At 43.2% G+C, this 14,741-nt stretch overlaps 3 protein-coding genes, 1 long non-coding RNA gene and 1 other non-coding gene across 14 annotated transcripts; 3 read left to right on the top strand and 2 right to left on the bottom strand.

Moving 5' to 3' along the window:
• Positions 1-968: 968 nt before the first annotated feature.
• Positions 969-3,339, bottom strand: LOC140222405 (uncharacterized). The gene is made up of 2 exons (XR_011897929.1): positions 3,310-3,339; positions 969-1,146 (listed from the first exon to the last, which is right to left on the bottom strand). It is a non-coding gene; the product is annotated as an uncharacterized lncRNA (long non-coding RNA).
• Positions 3,340-3,801: 462 nt separating this feature from the next.
• TRNAH-GUG (transfer RNA histidin (anticodon GUG)) lies at positions 3,802-3,873 on the top strand. The gene has a single exon. It is a non-coding gene; the product is annotated as a tRNA-His (tRNA).
• An 848-nt stretch (positions 3,874-4,721) lies between these two features.
• Positions 4,722-9,233, top strand: LOC117850481 (uncharacterized). 10 transcript variants are annotated; one of them, XR_011897930.1, is made up of 9 exons: positions 4,723-5,238; positions 5,362-5,426; positions 5,534-5,598; positions 5,708-5,803; positions 6,048-6,178; positions 6,561-6,666; positions 6,902-7,154; positions 7,894-8,248; positions 8,597-8,735. XR_011897930.1 is itself a non-coding variant. In XM_034732375.2 (8 exons), the coding sequence occupies exons 1-8, from the start codon at positions 4,783-4,785 to the stop codon at positions 7,948-7,950; spliced, it is 1,071 nt and encodes a 356-aa protein (XP_034588266.1). In that variant the 5' UTR covers positions 4,722-4,782; the 3' UTR covers positions 7,951-8,094. The 10 variants fall into 10 exon arrangements, 9 of the variants coding, with proteins under 9 accessions (XP_034588266.1, XP_034588219.1, XP_034588253.1 ...); XM_034732375.2 differs by lacking the exon at positions 8,597-8,735 and having other exon boundaries at positions 4,722-5,238; positions 7,036-7,154; positions 7,918-8,094; XM_034732328.2 differs by lacking the exon at positions 8,597-8,735 and having other exon boundaries at positions 7,894-8,531.
• Positions 9,018-10,661, bottom strand: LOC117850556 (probable carboxylesterase 2). The gene has a single exon (XM_034732415.2). It carries the CDS (start codon positions 10,360-10,362, stop codon positions 9,346-9,348), a length of 1,017 nt encoding a protein of 338 aa, XP_034588306.1. The 5' UTR covers positions 10,363-10,661; the 3' UTR covers positions 9,018-9,345.
• An 829-nt stretch (positions 10,662-11,490) lies between these two features.
• On the top strand, positions 11,491-14,421 carry LOC117850566 (prefoldin subunit 1). Its single transcript, XM_072292927.1, has 5 exons — positions 11,491-11,710; positions 11,799-11,852; positions 12,758-12,882; positions 13,951-14,035; positions 14,116-14,421. The coding sequence occupies exons 1-5, from the start codon at positions 11,687-11,689 to the stop codon at positions 14,227-14,229; spliced, it is 402 nt and encodes a 133-aa protein (XP_072149028.1). The 5' UTR covers positions 11,491-11,686; the 3' UTR covers positions 14,230-14,421.
• The last annotated feature ends 320 nt before the right edge of the window (positions 14,422-14,741 follow it).

The raw sequence follows: 14,741 nt of genomic DNA on the forward strand, positions 1-14,741 counted from the left end.
AGAAGGTTATGACGCCAAATCTATATTTAGTTTGTGATGCGAGCTTCAGTCCATTATCCCTCGGTAGTTTGGAGCTAGAATTTAGTTGGGAGTGTGGATTTAGTCCATCTCGTTCAACGAGGTTCGGACTCATCAAATTTGAGGTTTTAAGGGTTTGAGATGATTTTGAGAGTTACAGTTCCTCCTACTAGCCTGAGCTTGTGTTGAAAGAATTTCGGTAACTTTGCTATTAATCTTATTGTCTTGTCACAATCGCTTCATCACCATCAATGTTTGTTTTTATGCATGCAATTCTAGTATCAGCGTGCTTGTGTCATATATCATAGGCATTCTTGTTTTCTCCTTCCTCTGTTTTTTGCCACTATTATCGTTATCATGAGTGTATTGTTGGTCGAGCTATTATGCTGCTCATTTTTGGCAAGTTGTGGCGCTTTGCTGATGCTGCTTCTGTCATGTCAGAATATGTTTCTATCTTACTTCTATTCATGTTGCAGCTACATTTTCTTTTATCACTGTTCTTATTACCATGCCGCATTGGATAATTACTTAACTGCATGAAAATAAGCAAGTCGATGTTTGACCATCAATGGGCCGATACAGTTTTTAGCATATATCTATGCTGGTGACGCTGACACTAGAGGAGCATCCTGTTGGGAATTTGGACTGCATCAGCGGTGGCATTAGATTAAACATGCAGCACAATATAAACATGCAGCACAATACAGCTTGAATGCAAATATTCATCTATGCTTGAACTGTAAAATATGTTCTTTTTTATTTTTGGAAATTCTCCTTTAAGGTGTTTCCGCTCCATCAAAAGCCATTTTGTTACTTATAGGCCAAATGGTCCTTTAAGTCCAAATGGCAATAATTCTTGCATTTTACGGAACTAAAGTTTAAATATGACAAGCGATTATTCTAGGAAAAAAAAAGCGATGAAAATTTATTTATCATACAAAGGACAATGGTTAATATAGACTATTGCCTCTCTGAGCAATATGCAAAATCCAAATGCAGCAAGTTGTTCTCAACTAAAATCCAATATGTAACAATTATGGCAGAACAAAATTAAAATGCTACATAGATATCTCTGAACAATGAACAACCTAAACCTTCTGGAGCATCACTTCTGTCCTAAAATCCAACCTACAACCATGAGAGGAAGAATTAATGGCATATAAAAAAAGATTTGTAATAAGTAGTTAAAGCCTACAAGAATGGTAGCTCCTTTAACAAAAAAGAGAAGCCAGGCAAAAAAGAAAAAAAAAGAGAGAAAATAACTGACTGGGCAAAACAAAAATGGTAATTTGTGCATTTGCCACTACTCTAAAGAAGAAGTTCACAATAGCACAGATTCAACCAACCAAAGAAATTACTTGACAAGAGATAGGGCATGCAGCCATTTCCATATGAAGACTTTGAGGATAAAAAACAAATTTAAGACAACATAACAAAGCAAAACTTCTATTATTATTCATGGAATATATGTCATGACAAACTACATAATGTACCAGCCTACTTCGGCATAAAGGATTGATGGTTCCAGACATTAAATCTTTTGCATAGAGATGATGTCTTTCAAGAATCTGAACCACAGGGAGTGTCATTTGTACATCAGAACTTGTAGGGCATTTGCCCAGATATGCCACCATTTATTAATGCTGCCCATAAAAGAAAGTGCAGAGCCTAGCATCAAATATTCCTGTTCAGATTCATCCATGTAGTAACAATCGAACTAAAGAAAAATGATAACAGTTCACTGATTACCGTATGAAAACTGAAGAAAGATTTGACGTTTAATTAAAGAGAAGATGTAGCTTCAATATAAGATTGAGACAAGTTAGTTAGGCAAACACCTTGCCTTTTAATGAAGCTCAAAGGAAATATGAAAATATCACATTTCTACACCCTTTTTCTTAAAGCATAGTAGAACATACAAATAGGAACCACTATATCATGGGGAACACACATGGATATAAGGACGGACCCCTTTGAAACAACATCAAAGAGCATAACTTGTTTGAGTGTCGCACATCTATGGCCATAATCAAGGTTTTTTCCCTTCTAAGATGCTGAGTTTTAAAGATTGTATGCATCACACAGATGCTACATTTTGGAATTTGCACTGGCACCTTAAGACCACATGGGATATTTTTCATCAACCATCAATGTGAGTTTCTCGAATGAGAATGTCCTTCAATATGTCCTCAAGTTTATGCTAGCAACACCTGATACCAAGTTATTACCCAAATGTCGTCTCCAATCTATGAACAGGTATATTCAATATTGTTTTTAAAACCCTACTCACTCACTTGTGCATATTCAATGTTATTTTCACAGCCCAACACACTCCCTCTCCCACATATGCAACAGAGACTGGTCTCAAATTCAGATATTTTAACTAAGAAGTGATTATAGCACCAAAGTTGGTGATCCTGGATGTTACTCTTTATGTTGGCTAGCGGCTACTCAATTAAACATGTTTTGAACTGAAACCAAAGTTTCACAATCTGTGATACAAAATATTTTCTAGATTATGCTTCTATCTTGAACATATCGAAGATATATCATTTCCGTACTTATCAACACTATAAATGGCAATGTTGTTACATTGACACTTGAAGACAGTATCCATTATCAATATCATTCACTGGTAGTTACTAATAGGACATTTTAGCAGGTTACCCAGTTACCCATAAAAGGGAGCACAATTGAAATGCCATAATTAGCACCTGCAGGTAAGAGAAACCTGTCTAGCAGGGAGAGTGATTCAGAGATTGATTTTGAGTTCCTTAGTGGTCATTGAAATGAAAGATAAGAAAGCACATTGTTGGCTACTATGTAAAAATAGTTATGTGTCCTGCCCTTCTTCTTTTTTTGTTGGGAATGCAACAATAAGTGACAGTAAAAGACTAAGAGGCTAGGGCGGCTGAACAAGGCTTGGTGGTAAGGAAACAAAGAATGCCATACATGCTACAGCTGCAGACTGCAAATCAACCATCACCAGATGCTTCAAATTAATTGTATTATCTAAGCACTGAACCACTAGATAACTTGTTACCCTTATTGTGTCTTGTTGCGTTAACAAGCATCAGCACCAACAGTGTTACTACCTTGTTTCCTAAAAATCATTATTTCTTTTCCCTAATTCACTAACAACTGCAGGAATTCATTTATTGGCAGCATTGCCAACAAAAAGCACTCAAATTCGAAGATAATAAATCGCTTCTAACGTATTTCAGGAGTAGGATACCAAACAGAAACAGAAACAAATTATCCTAGGCAGTCAATTTCAGGAACGAATCTTACCCACCAAAGAGGCAAGCCAGCGATTGCGTGGATCGGCGGGCGTCACTGCGTCTTCCTCCGCGGCGGCTGCTTCTCGGAGGCCAACTTGTACATCCAGAACACCTGTATCCAGCGGGAAGAGCGCTGAGGAGTCGGGATCTGGCCAGGATTAAGCGACGAAGAGTGCGGGCGCGGGGCGGCGGGGAAACGAAAAAAGGGCAAGAAGCGAGCAGGATGCGCACGAGGGCCAGAACGTGGACGGCGAGGAGGACGACGACGAAGAGCGGGACGGCGTCGAGGATGCCTGAGCTGGTGGCTGGCTGCGGCTGCTGCTGCACCATGTCGGCGGCGCTGGGGAGAGAATGAGGGATCGCTGCGGCTGCTATCAACTGTTCTCCTTCTACGCGAAGCAAAACCCCCTTTCGGTCCTCGCCTCGAGATCGGCGGGGGGTTGGTGCGATGGGACCTTGGGTAAATTGACATATAATGTTTTATTACGACTTTGATACAAGTGTGGCTGTAGTTTAGTGGTGAGAATTCCACGTTGTGGCCGTGGAGACCTGGGCTCGAATCCCAGCAGCCACACATCTCTTTTTTATTTTACCTTTTTTTTTTATATTGTGTTCATCACCTGTTGTGATTCGGTATCACACGTCAACCTACTGCTGAATACTGTATGCACTCCCCTTTTTTTTACTTACCACCCTTTCATACAGTAAAATAGGGTGAAGTTGGTTAAGTACAACAGCATTTCCCCTCTATTTGGATTTGGGTTTCAGTGACATCGCACTTTAAGACTCAATTGTCCTTCACGTCATTTCTCTCTTTGTTTTTATAATGTTTGATATTGTTAGATATATATAGGTTATTGATCTATCCTATATAAATATGAATTTGGCAATTAAAATGTTTCGTCGTATGAAGTGGTATGTTAATTGGAGTATTGCTTTACACTTGTATTCAATTTGGGAACGGATCTAGGAAATCTTACGGTCAGGATTACTCTTCTACGCATGCTACTGCCTTTCCTATTTAAAAGGGCGATTTTCATGATTTAATATCATTGATGTGGAATTAAAGCGAAATTAGCAAAGGTCAATGGGAACGGCTGAACATCTGGCTTGATTCAAGTCCAACAAAAAAGCATTGATACAAGCAATTCTTAATTTTCATCCATACAATTAGGCTAGTCAATGACATGTGGGCGCATACTGATAGTGTATTATGAAATGTACACCTTAAAAATAGCTGTATAGATGAAAACTATTTGGTGTGATATTCAGTTTTTTTAAAAATATGCCTTTTGCGAAGGTATGCCAATAAAATACATTTTCTTATAACATTTGTATATAATTTTTTAAGTCCGCTCAAAGTAATGTAATTATTTTAAAAGTTTAATATTCATATTCATATATTAGTTGAAAAAACTACTGTGACGATATGGATTAGCCGAACTTTGGCTAACCTGCTCCATCGGCGCCGAGTGGTGCGGCAATGCCGGCGCTCTTGGCCACCATCCTCACCGCATCCTCCTCTTCCCGCTCTCCTGCCCGCGGCGCTGCCCCAGCAAGAACATGCCTCTCCATCGCCGTCCGTCGCCCATCGTTCCCAAGTCGCTGCCGCCGTGGCCGCGGCAAAAAACCCAACCCCGGACCCACCGCGCCACCGTTGCTCTTGCTCCCGCGGAGCTTGCTCCCGCTGTGGCTGGACCGGTGCCTCCACCTCCACGCCCTCGCCGCTGCTGGCCTCGCGCTCGCGCTCGCCGCGTCGCTTCTCCCGGCTGCCCACGCCTCCTCCTCTGTGGGTGCGCGTTCACCGCTGGACGCCGCCGCGTACCCCTGCGAAGATGTCAGGCGCTACTACGTTGGCCTTGATGGCCTGGCTGGCGATGAGCTGAGGACGAAGCTCGCCGCCGTCGTCTCGCCTCACGCCGCCCTGCGGTACAAAGATGTCGGTCTGCTTCTAGCCTGCCTATAGCTATCAATTTTTCAGTTACCTTTCGCTCTCCTTCATTTGTTGAATTTCGGCTTGTATTGAGAAATAAGAATGTGATTTGTTACCCTTATGTTGTAGGTGTGGGAGGCGCTCAAGATTCTGGATGCAGCTGATGCAGAACACCCTGAGGCATCCTCTGAAGTGTATGGTGCTCTGTAACAGATTATGGGTACTAAAGTTTGCTTGTGCAACAATGGCAGCTGGTTCCCATATTCTGTTTTGATTTTTTAGGCTCCGATTTTTCTTGTAGGATTGAGATATACTCGCAGAGAGCAGCGCCGAAGATCTTAGCAGGCAAACCAGATGGATGGAATAGTGAGTTACATTTGTGAGTAAAATTAACGTCTAGGGAGTAGAGAGGACAATGCTCACTTATCTTTATGTTTTCCTTTCACAGAAATATTGTGTGTTTTTTACTGTGCAGGGGAACACCTGTGGCCTCGATCATATGGCCTAACTTACGGCCCATCACTAACTGATCTTCACAACATACGTCCTGCGGATGTCAATGGTCAGCTAGGTTTCTGTCTTTGACGAATGCAATACATTTCATCCTCATCTCAACCACTGGACAACAGGCATAATTTATGGGGAAAAAAAAGAAACCTCAGCACTAGGATTGTGTTATTTCAAGTGAGACATTTGCTGCCTATTTAAACTATGGCCTAAACTCTTGCAAGCAAAGGAGTTATAATTTAAAATGAATGAATTTATGCAGCATAGAATTTTGACTGTTTTTCTTAAGGTGCAAATTATGTTTTCAGTAAACTCTTCAAGGGGAAACAAATATTTTGGAGAATGTACTGCGACATCAATAAATTGTGTGAGGCCAGCAAATCATGAAGCCGCATCTGACACTGAGACAGACACTGAAAAGTGGGCACCTCCTTTTCAGGTTTAGAAACTATTTGCTTGCAATTGACGATATGTCTAATTGTGCACTGTTCCTAGACAAATTGATATCTATTGTCGAACAGAATGCTGATGTTTGAACCCGAAATTACGTATTCAGATGCAGGAATCGGGAATTGTATGTGTTTGATCCAATGGAGGGAAATATCTAAGTTAGAAATAATTTAAGCTTAAAAAACATATGAAGTACTATTTGGAATGTTTAAGGCAACCTGTGAATTTGGAAAGTCAGATCAATCAGGTTTAGTTTAATTGTACATGAACACCAGTGGTAGTGCCTTCCAGATTCAAACATCAATTGTTTTTTTTAGGTTTCATTTGCTGTGTAATTGGCAATACAATTTTTCCTTTTTGGTTGGCATCAGGTGCGCGGGGATGTGGCTAGGTCCCTGATGTACATGGCAGTAAGCTATGGGTCTGGCCAGAAGGATGGAGCTCCACATCTGGAGCTTTCTGATTCACCAAGTATTCGTAAGTACTTTCTCAAAAAGGAGATGTATTGATGATATTTAGGTTTTATTTCTAGTACTTGGCGGACACCTCTTGGCAGATATAGTGCTTGCTCATACCAAACTAATAGTTTTGCCCCAAGGACATTAATACTGAACTAGTCAGTTGCATGATAACACCTTAATTATATTGTACTTAAATCACAAGCCATTCTTTGTTCTTTTAGTTACCAAATTTCTGCCTTTTTTTAAGAAAGAAGAAAGATGGGTCTGCTATCAGCCCTTCTACGGTGGAATGAACTTGATCCGCCATCAAGATCTGAGCAGCTTAGAAATGACAGAGTTTGCAACCTTTACCAGCATAATCGAAATCCTTTTGTCGATCATCCAGAATATGCAAATCTTATATGGAGGAACCCTCCTGCCGAAAGTTCACCTTTCACAGGAAAATCACAGAAGGCTTGGGTCAATGAGTTCCACTATGAAAATAAAGGCAAAGACGAGAATGAGGTACAACACCAACCAGTTCATCCTTTTTTTTTCTCGAGTTTTTCTTTTCTCTGTTTTGTTTATATCACCTAGCAAATGGCTTGATGCACTAGTTACACTATAAGCACTTTTCAGGTGCCTCCTGCTTACCCTTTATATGTTGAGTATGTTGTAGTTCAAATAGTTCAGTGCCTAAAAATAAGTTCTTTCAAAGAAAAAGTGTCTAAATAAAAACAGGCAAACTGATGATCCATTCAACCATTGAGATGACAATTAGTGTCATGCTGATCATTTGTTAGGTTAGGTTTTGAATTTCAGATGAGGGGTTGATTTATTGGGTAATATATCTAGGGTAAACTCTTCTCTAGCTCCACAAATACAAATTCTGAAATGGATGATTAGATGATTGTGTATCAATCTTGAGAAGCCTTTGGAAGGTGAGACTAGCTTTGTTACTCCCTACATGACACCTTCTGTTTGTTTAACACCATCATAAGACATTTCACTGCCCTGGTCTCGAGCCATTCTCATGGTCACACTAAAATTTTGGCAATTTATGATCATTTATCTCCATATTGAGTAATTTGCATTGGAAATAATCAAACTCATGTGCAACTAGGTTTCCAGTCTTGGAAACTAGAGTAATGGGCAGTTACTCAAGTTAAGTGGCTCACTGCAGCTTACTGGCTTGCCTGCATGCCTAACACTGCCATGGTGGCACCATGTGCCCACCTAACACTTTTATTTTTCTTTTTTCTAGTGCCATCACTTCTGTTCATTGCAGATCTTTTCAGCCATTGCATTACAAATCCATTGAGACTGATCATGAGGTCGGTGAAAATCGAAGGAGACTGGGGATTGCAAGCGAGATAGGAGCCCTTGAGGGAGGCATGATAGCTGTCGCGCACGATCTCTTGTCTAGCTCGCATCATATCAGAATCATGGTCTCCTATCTTGTTTCATTTCCACCACCCTCATGAATAAATGGTCAAAATGCACCATCGATTCATAATGCAGGAGATAAAAGGACTCCTAATGAACACAGAACAGAGTAAGAGACAGATGTGATGACATAACTGATCTATGAAAGGAAGAAGCTCTGGGTGGTTCGATGGGTAGGTCGAGCACAATACCGAATGTTTTAATTGTTGACCTGTCCAGGCTTTGCTGTATTAGCAAGCGAATGACCTATATCCGGTGTCCCTATTAGTTCATTTCCTCAGATCGGTGCCCCACTTCCATGCGAGGAATAATTCTGCTGACCTCCATTTCAATTACTTTGGAGTTTGGATGCTTTTTGTAATTATTCGCTCCTATATTCTCTTGTCGAATGATAACGAATGCTCCAAAGTTTCAGAAACTCCTAGTATGCAAAAGGGATCCTTGCCATTTTCACTAGCTCCAAAGCTCTTGTATTCTCTTCTGCACAATTGCAAACTTACATTTGTTTACTTTTTCTGCAGTTTATTGAGGTAGTGATACACACATCTTTAGATGCAAAGGATCTCATGCTCACACTGTATAATGGAGCGAATGGGCGAATGTATCGCTCTCTTAATCTAGCAGACAGGGAAGTCTTCACTGTCACAGAAGGCAGTTCTGGTTATCTGTTGTATACAGTCTGTACCCCTCTCCAAAATGGACCAGCTGACGGCATAGCTCTCATCTACTGTAGAGACATGCGCAAAGCTAAAGTCCTGGATTTTTTGTCCTATGAAGGGAGGCTGAGAGCTCAGGATGGACCTGCTAAGGGAGTAATCTCCACAGACATCATGTTCAAGGAGACCGAGGAGTCATCCGATCGAGATTCGCTGGGACTATCTGGGAGCAAAATTGGAGAGTTTGCATGGAGAAAGATGGTAGGGAATGCAACACCTGGGAAGCTGAATGCGGGACAGATGTTCTAGTCATCTAGTGCATTTTGCCGTCTCTGTCCACGGGAAACCCCGAATTTGAAAGAGGTAGCAAACAATCTGTACAAGTACAACTGAAGGTTATTCAGGTTTGCGACCCTGATACAAAGGTCATACTTCTGTGGAAGTTGACAGTGGTATTCCTTCATTTGCGACTTATGAAAGAAAAGCAGGAGTACATATCCAATGAGAAAAACTTGAGCATGTCACCAATTTACCCTCTTTTCTACTACACGTCATAGAGGCGCAGAAGCACAACGACAACACCTACGAACCGAACGCAAGAAACAAATAGCGCATCACGGAGCATTGACGAAGGAAACGATCCTGTCGAGCATGTCCTTGGCCTTGGCGCCATCGGGCTTGAACACATAGAACACGTGCCCCTCGCCCTCCGTCTCCAGCAGCTCCACCGATCCCTCCCCTTCCACGCCCCTCGCCGCCGCCACCGCCTCCGCGTACGCCCGGCTGCGCCACCTCAGGAAGTCGTGCTCCGCGGCGCACACCATGACCCGCTCGCACGCCATCGTGTCCAGCCCCGGTGCGCCGGGCGCCATCGGGTTCATCCGCGGGTCGTCCATGCCGTCCGCGCCGGGGCACGCGAACAGCCAGAGCCGCGCCCCCATGGCGCGCGCCGCGGGGTGGCGCGGCTCCCCGCCCACGGCCTCCGAGCCCCAGAACCAGGGGTGGATCAGCACGGCGCCTTTCAGCCTCCGCCGCGCCCGCGCGCCGCCGCCCTCGCCCTGACCCTGACCCTGACGTGCCTGGTAGGCGCCGATGACGTCGGGGTGGACGGCCAGGTAGTGGCAGATGTTGGCGCCGGCGCTGTCCCCGGCCAAGAAGACGCGGCCGAGGTCGCCGCGCGCGGCGACCCACGGGTCGGCCGCGGAGAGCGTCCACTTGAGCGCGGCGAGGGAGTCGTCGTAGGCCGCCGGGAGCGGGTGCTCTGGCGCGAGGCGGTACTCGACGGAGACGCCGAGAGCCGGGCAGGCGGCCGTGAGCCTGTTAAGGAAACGGTGGCAGCCTGGGGACGCGGCCGACTCGGCCACGAAGCCGCCGCCGTGGACGTACACGATGATCGGTAGCTTGGCGCGGGGGGCGGCGGCCGCCGCGGCCGGGGGCAGGTAGAGGCGGACGGAGTAATTGCCGAGCTGGACGTCCCTGGACTCGACGCCCGTGGCGGCGTCGAGGCCCGACGCGACGGGCTGGGCCACGAGGGGCCGCTCGACGCGGCCGCTCTTGTAGACCCGGACGATGCCGAATTCGTGGAGGACCTCGTCGGCAGAGCCCTCGCCGGCGGTGTTGTTGGACGCCATTCGCGGTGCTGGCGGTGTGATGGCTGAGCTTCCTGGTGCAGGGTGATGTCGTCTTGGTCTTGGGCAGCTCGATCTCGGGATCACCGGAGGACACCGGCTTATATTCTAGACGGCCGGTCTCACCTCACGGCTCCTTGGGGTTGACGTGGAGCAGGTGCGCTGGAGCTGAGGTCGCCGACGGGCCGGCTACGGAGACAGCGGTGGATGGACCTGAGGACGACACGCAGACACCAGGTACATGTAATGCCACGCCGGAAGCCGGCCATGCTGACTTCGGGGTGAAGTCGTTACCTGCTTGAGCGTCACCACTGCTTGCTGATTTGCGTGTACGATGTAGCCTCTGTGGTCTTTGGAGTCAGTGCTAAGAAATGAACTTCTTCCTCAAGTTGCTGGGAGAAGCAAGGAAAAGAGACAGAATCTTTGCATGGCATATTTTGCATTTTTTGAAGAAATATTTACAATATTTTGTTAATATTACAAAATTAGGCTCTTGTTTGCAAAAATGCACACAATTTATCCAATGATGGCACGACAAGGGAGAATTCACTTTCTACAAAAAAGTTTATTAAATTTTGGGTACCTGGAGTATATTTTTTTCAAGTGTTCCATGAAGGCGTCAACTCAAAAAATGAACTTTAAAAACACAAAAAGACGATTCGGGAGGGAAAACTTGTCTAATTTATTATTGTCCAAAACATTGTCTAAAGTCTAAAATTTTGTGGAGAACTTCAAGGTAGAATCCTATATACTAGAAAAAAGTTTCGGATTATATTTATCCATTTGGATATTTCTTTGGAGGAGATGAAAGTAACAAAACATGTTTGTGGTTTTTCCACTTTCACAAATGTTGCCTGGCTGAGTTTTTTAGATGTTCTCTTAATTTTGTTTTTTTTTACTATATGACTATGTAGTCTTGTATTTTTTTTCTACTCTATAAATAGAACTTGCACTGTTTTGCGCTGTTTCGTACGGTTCGTTAAAAAAATGTTGCCTGGCTCCGACGAAAGGGAATTCTCTCAGAATCCATGGAATGCTTATAGGCTGTAAAGGCCTTCTCGTTTCTTGGCCCAAATCTAAAAACCCGAAGAGGCTTTGGTTTCATCATGCAGGCCTAGTTGTAAACCCATTAGAAATCCAGCCCAGTATACCCACTGCTGCTGCCGGTGTCTCGTCTACTCGACCGATCTCGCGCAGCGCCGCGACCGCCGCCGCCGCTGCATCCGCCGATCCCCTGTCCCAGCCTCGAGCACGTCGCTTCCCCCTCCCTCCTTCCATTCGATTCGAGCTTGTCCCTAGGGTTCTTGACCCCGCTCCACCACCTCCCATGGCGGACGAAGCCAACCGAGCGGTACGTGCCACGCGGGTCTCGCCACCGCCCGCGTCTTCTTGGTAGTTTTCTTCTGCCGATGTCTCGCTGACAGTATTCTCGTGCGCAGGCGTTCATGGAGCTGCAGGCGCGGATGATCGATACCACCGGGAAGATCAAGCAGGTTCCCCTTCTTATCTCTCCTCTAGCTAGCTCACTTTGTAACTGAAACAGAAAATCACATGGGGAGAAAGACTAGCCCATCTCTTTTAGACTAGCTCTGGGGGCATGTTATGCCATCGATTCAGATCATACTTCATTCGTTGGGCATTGTTCGGTTGCCTTGGTCTGATTTTGTTGTGGCTTGTGGGAGGAACTCCTGCAGCGTTTGTGCATTTTGCTTGTAGTACCTGAGTAGAATTGTAGTGGTTTCTGGATCTCGTTTTGGTGGCTACCAAACTTCACTAAGCTGAATATGCTTATGTTTTAGAAGGAGGGTTGGCTATAAGGATGGTTCAGTGCTTCTAGAAATAGTTCTAGTTTAAAACTTTGAATAAAAAGGGCTAGAGTCAAGGTCATCAGAGCTTTGGCTTTATGGATGTAGTAAGTGATAGCACATCAACACTGTCTGTTTCTATTTTTTTTTCTTTTTTTTTTCCTTTCGAGAGCATATGGGATAGTTGAGTGTAGGCGTGTAGCAGCTTTTTTTTTTTTTGATAAAGGCGTGTAGCAGTTTTTAACTGTCCGGCAATGTTTGCTACAAAATGTCTATATTGTTTTTTTCTAAGTGCAAAAGTTGAGTGGGATTATAAGTCGATGGATTTATTACTGAAGTTGAACTGAATGGATTGAGGGGCACAACATTATCTCATCATTTCGATACTCGTAGAATGCAATAACATTTTATGCACACTTTGTAAATACAGATATATTAAATTAGATTGAATTATGTATCTTCCTGTGTTCCTATGCTTCCATGATTCTGTATTTGATGGAATTTCCTTTGAGTTATTCCTTGTTGTAAATTCTAGCCTATATGTGGAAACGATTTTGCATAGCCTCTCTTGTAACATACCTTGCTTTTGTCAGTTACAAACCCAGATGCGTTCTAAAGAGGGGGAAAAGAAGCGTGCTTACCTCACTCTGGAGGAACTTCGCCAGTTGCCAGAGGATACCAACACCTACAAGACTGTTGGTAAGGAAGAATTTTGTGTGTAGATAATCCTGTTTTGATATCTGAAGCCAAGATTACCAATTACCTATTTCCCTTGTCCACGAAATGTGTTAAAAACCGTTCGACTTCTGTGCTAACATGTTTCCAATTATTAATTCCCTAATGATCTATCAGGTGTCAATAGTTAATATTATTATATACTCATCTAAAGTTGATCTAACCTCGGACCATCTTCACTCTAAACATATGTAGGTTTTGTCATTTTTAGTTGATAACCATCTTGAATAATGCATTCGTAAAGGTTGTACTTCCGTTAACTACTTAAATTATCATATTACTTTATTTAAGAAAATTATGTAATGTTCACCTTTTTTATTTCACATATAGGGTTTAGAAATTCATCCTGCAAATGGGAATAACCAAGCTAACCAAACAAATAAAACAGAACACTAATGAACCGCAGAGAAATCTCAAATAATGATAGCAGAGAAGTTCAAATTTTGAGCTAGGCTTCCGGATGTAGCAGTATTTTAGAGACCCTCTCCTTTAAATTTGTAATCAATTCCTGAGCGGTTCTGTAGTCGGATTGTCGAGATTAAATGTTAAGGACATGCTTGAGTCATTTCTACCTTTTGTAGGGAACACTTAAGAAAACAGCCTGCTTGTTTTGAAACCTAAACTTATCCTGTTGCCTTCAATTTTCTTTTTTCTGTGTATTCCTGTGATAATCAACCTTTATTATTGGTTGAATGTTGCCTATCATGTTGGTGCAACGGTTGGTGAATAATGAAATCATGCAGTGTGGTTAGATCAAAGAACTTACAATTATCCCAGTTGGTAAACTATGTTCTAGTGTATTTGTTTGCCCTCTTTCAATTTTATTGGTGAATTTCATCATTGTAGAAATCATACCGCATTTGTCCAAATGTTAGTCAATGTTGAATGTGCCTTAACTTTCTAATAGGTTGTGATGATGGCAAATTTTGTTTGCAGGAAAAGTGTAAGTGATCCAACAAGATCTTTCACCATGGAGAGTCAGATTCAAGGTCTTTTACGGTATAAATATAATACCATTGCATTTCATTTTTGGACATCCATTTACTTGCAGGTTTATTTTGGAGCCAAAATCAGTTCTTTTGAACGAGCAAGAGCAAAAGTTTAATGACAGTGAGAGTGCAATAGCATCAATGCAGGTAAGTTTGATATTTCTGTTTCTTACAAGGTTGTATTGAAAGCAGATTCATCATTTGTATTGGTTTTATCTTGTGGTTAGACTTCCAAGGAATATCTTGAGAAACAGTTGGGAGAAGTGGAGAACAACATCAGAGAACTGCTTCAACAGGACCCGGGGCTTGCACGCCAGATTCTCTCAATGACTGTCCAATGAGAGTTGTTTACATTATGATATGATCAGATGTAATTTTACAATTTGATACGTCTGCAAACTTGACTTTCCCCGTCCCCTTTGTTGTGAGTTGTGGGGTGCTGTTTTGCTGCAATGGGTCCTGTTCCATGTATGAACAAAAGAATTTGCAGTTGCTTCCGGCAATAGTTTGGTGACTGATGCTGTAGCGAACTACTCTTGCCGCGATCTCACCTGTTGATCATGTGTTTTTGTGTGGAATTCAGAAACTTGTCCATTTTCTGACTGATGGGGGCCTCTACTTTTTTTTAGGAGAGCTGAGGAACTCTACTGCCAGCAATAATGTAATTTTTTAATAAGAAATGATGTGCTAAACAGAGTTTGAATATCCTGTATAAGCTCATGCCGTGCCTGACCGAGGACGCAGCCGAAACACACGAGCTTTCTTCTCTTGCTGCATCCTACTCCAGCGCTGCTTGTTCCCACAGCGACAGTGTCAGCTGTCAGCGATAAGAACCATCGTTGGCGTGAGCGAC

This window comes from Setaria viridis, chromosome 1 (assembly GCF_005286985.2).
Source record: "Setaria viridis chromosome 1, Setaria_viridis_v4.0, whole genome shotgun sequence".
NCBI classification, from domain to species: Eukaryota; Viridiplantae; Streptophyta; class Magnoliopsida; order Poales; family Poaceae; genus Setaria; species Setaria viridis.

Bases quoted from the DNA above. Each gene is read 5' to 3' on its own strand.
- LOC117850481 (XM_034732305.2), top strand. From the start codon at position 4,783: ATGCCGGCGCTCTTGGCCACCATCCTCACCGCATCCTCCTCTTCCCGC. The intron at 5,427-5,533 runs GTATGGTGCTCT...TTTTTCTTGTAG, and splicing joins CCTGAGGCATCCTCTGAAGT to GATTGAGATATACTCGCAGA. The intron at 7,155-8,596 runs GTACAACACCAA...CTTTTTCTGCAG, and splicing joins AAGGCAAAGACGAGAATGAG to TTTATTGAGGTAGTGATACA.
- LOC117850556 (XM_034732415.2), bottom strand. From the start codon at position 10,362: ATGGCGTCCAACAACACCGCCGGCGAGGGCTCTGCCGACGAGGTCCTC.
- LOC117850566 (XM_072292927.1), top strand. From the start codon at position 11,687: ATGGCGGACGAAGCCAACCGAGCG. The intron at 12,883-13,950 runs GTAGATAATCCT...ATTTACTTGCAG, and splicing joins GGTAAGGAAGAATTTTGTGT to GTTTATTTTGGAGCCAAAAT. The intron at 14,036-14,115 runs GTAAGTTTGATA...TCTTGTGGTTAG, and splicing joins GTGCAATAGCATCAATGCAG to ACTTCCAAGGAATATCTTGA.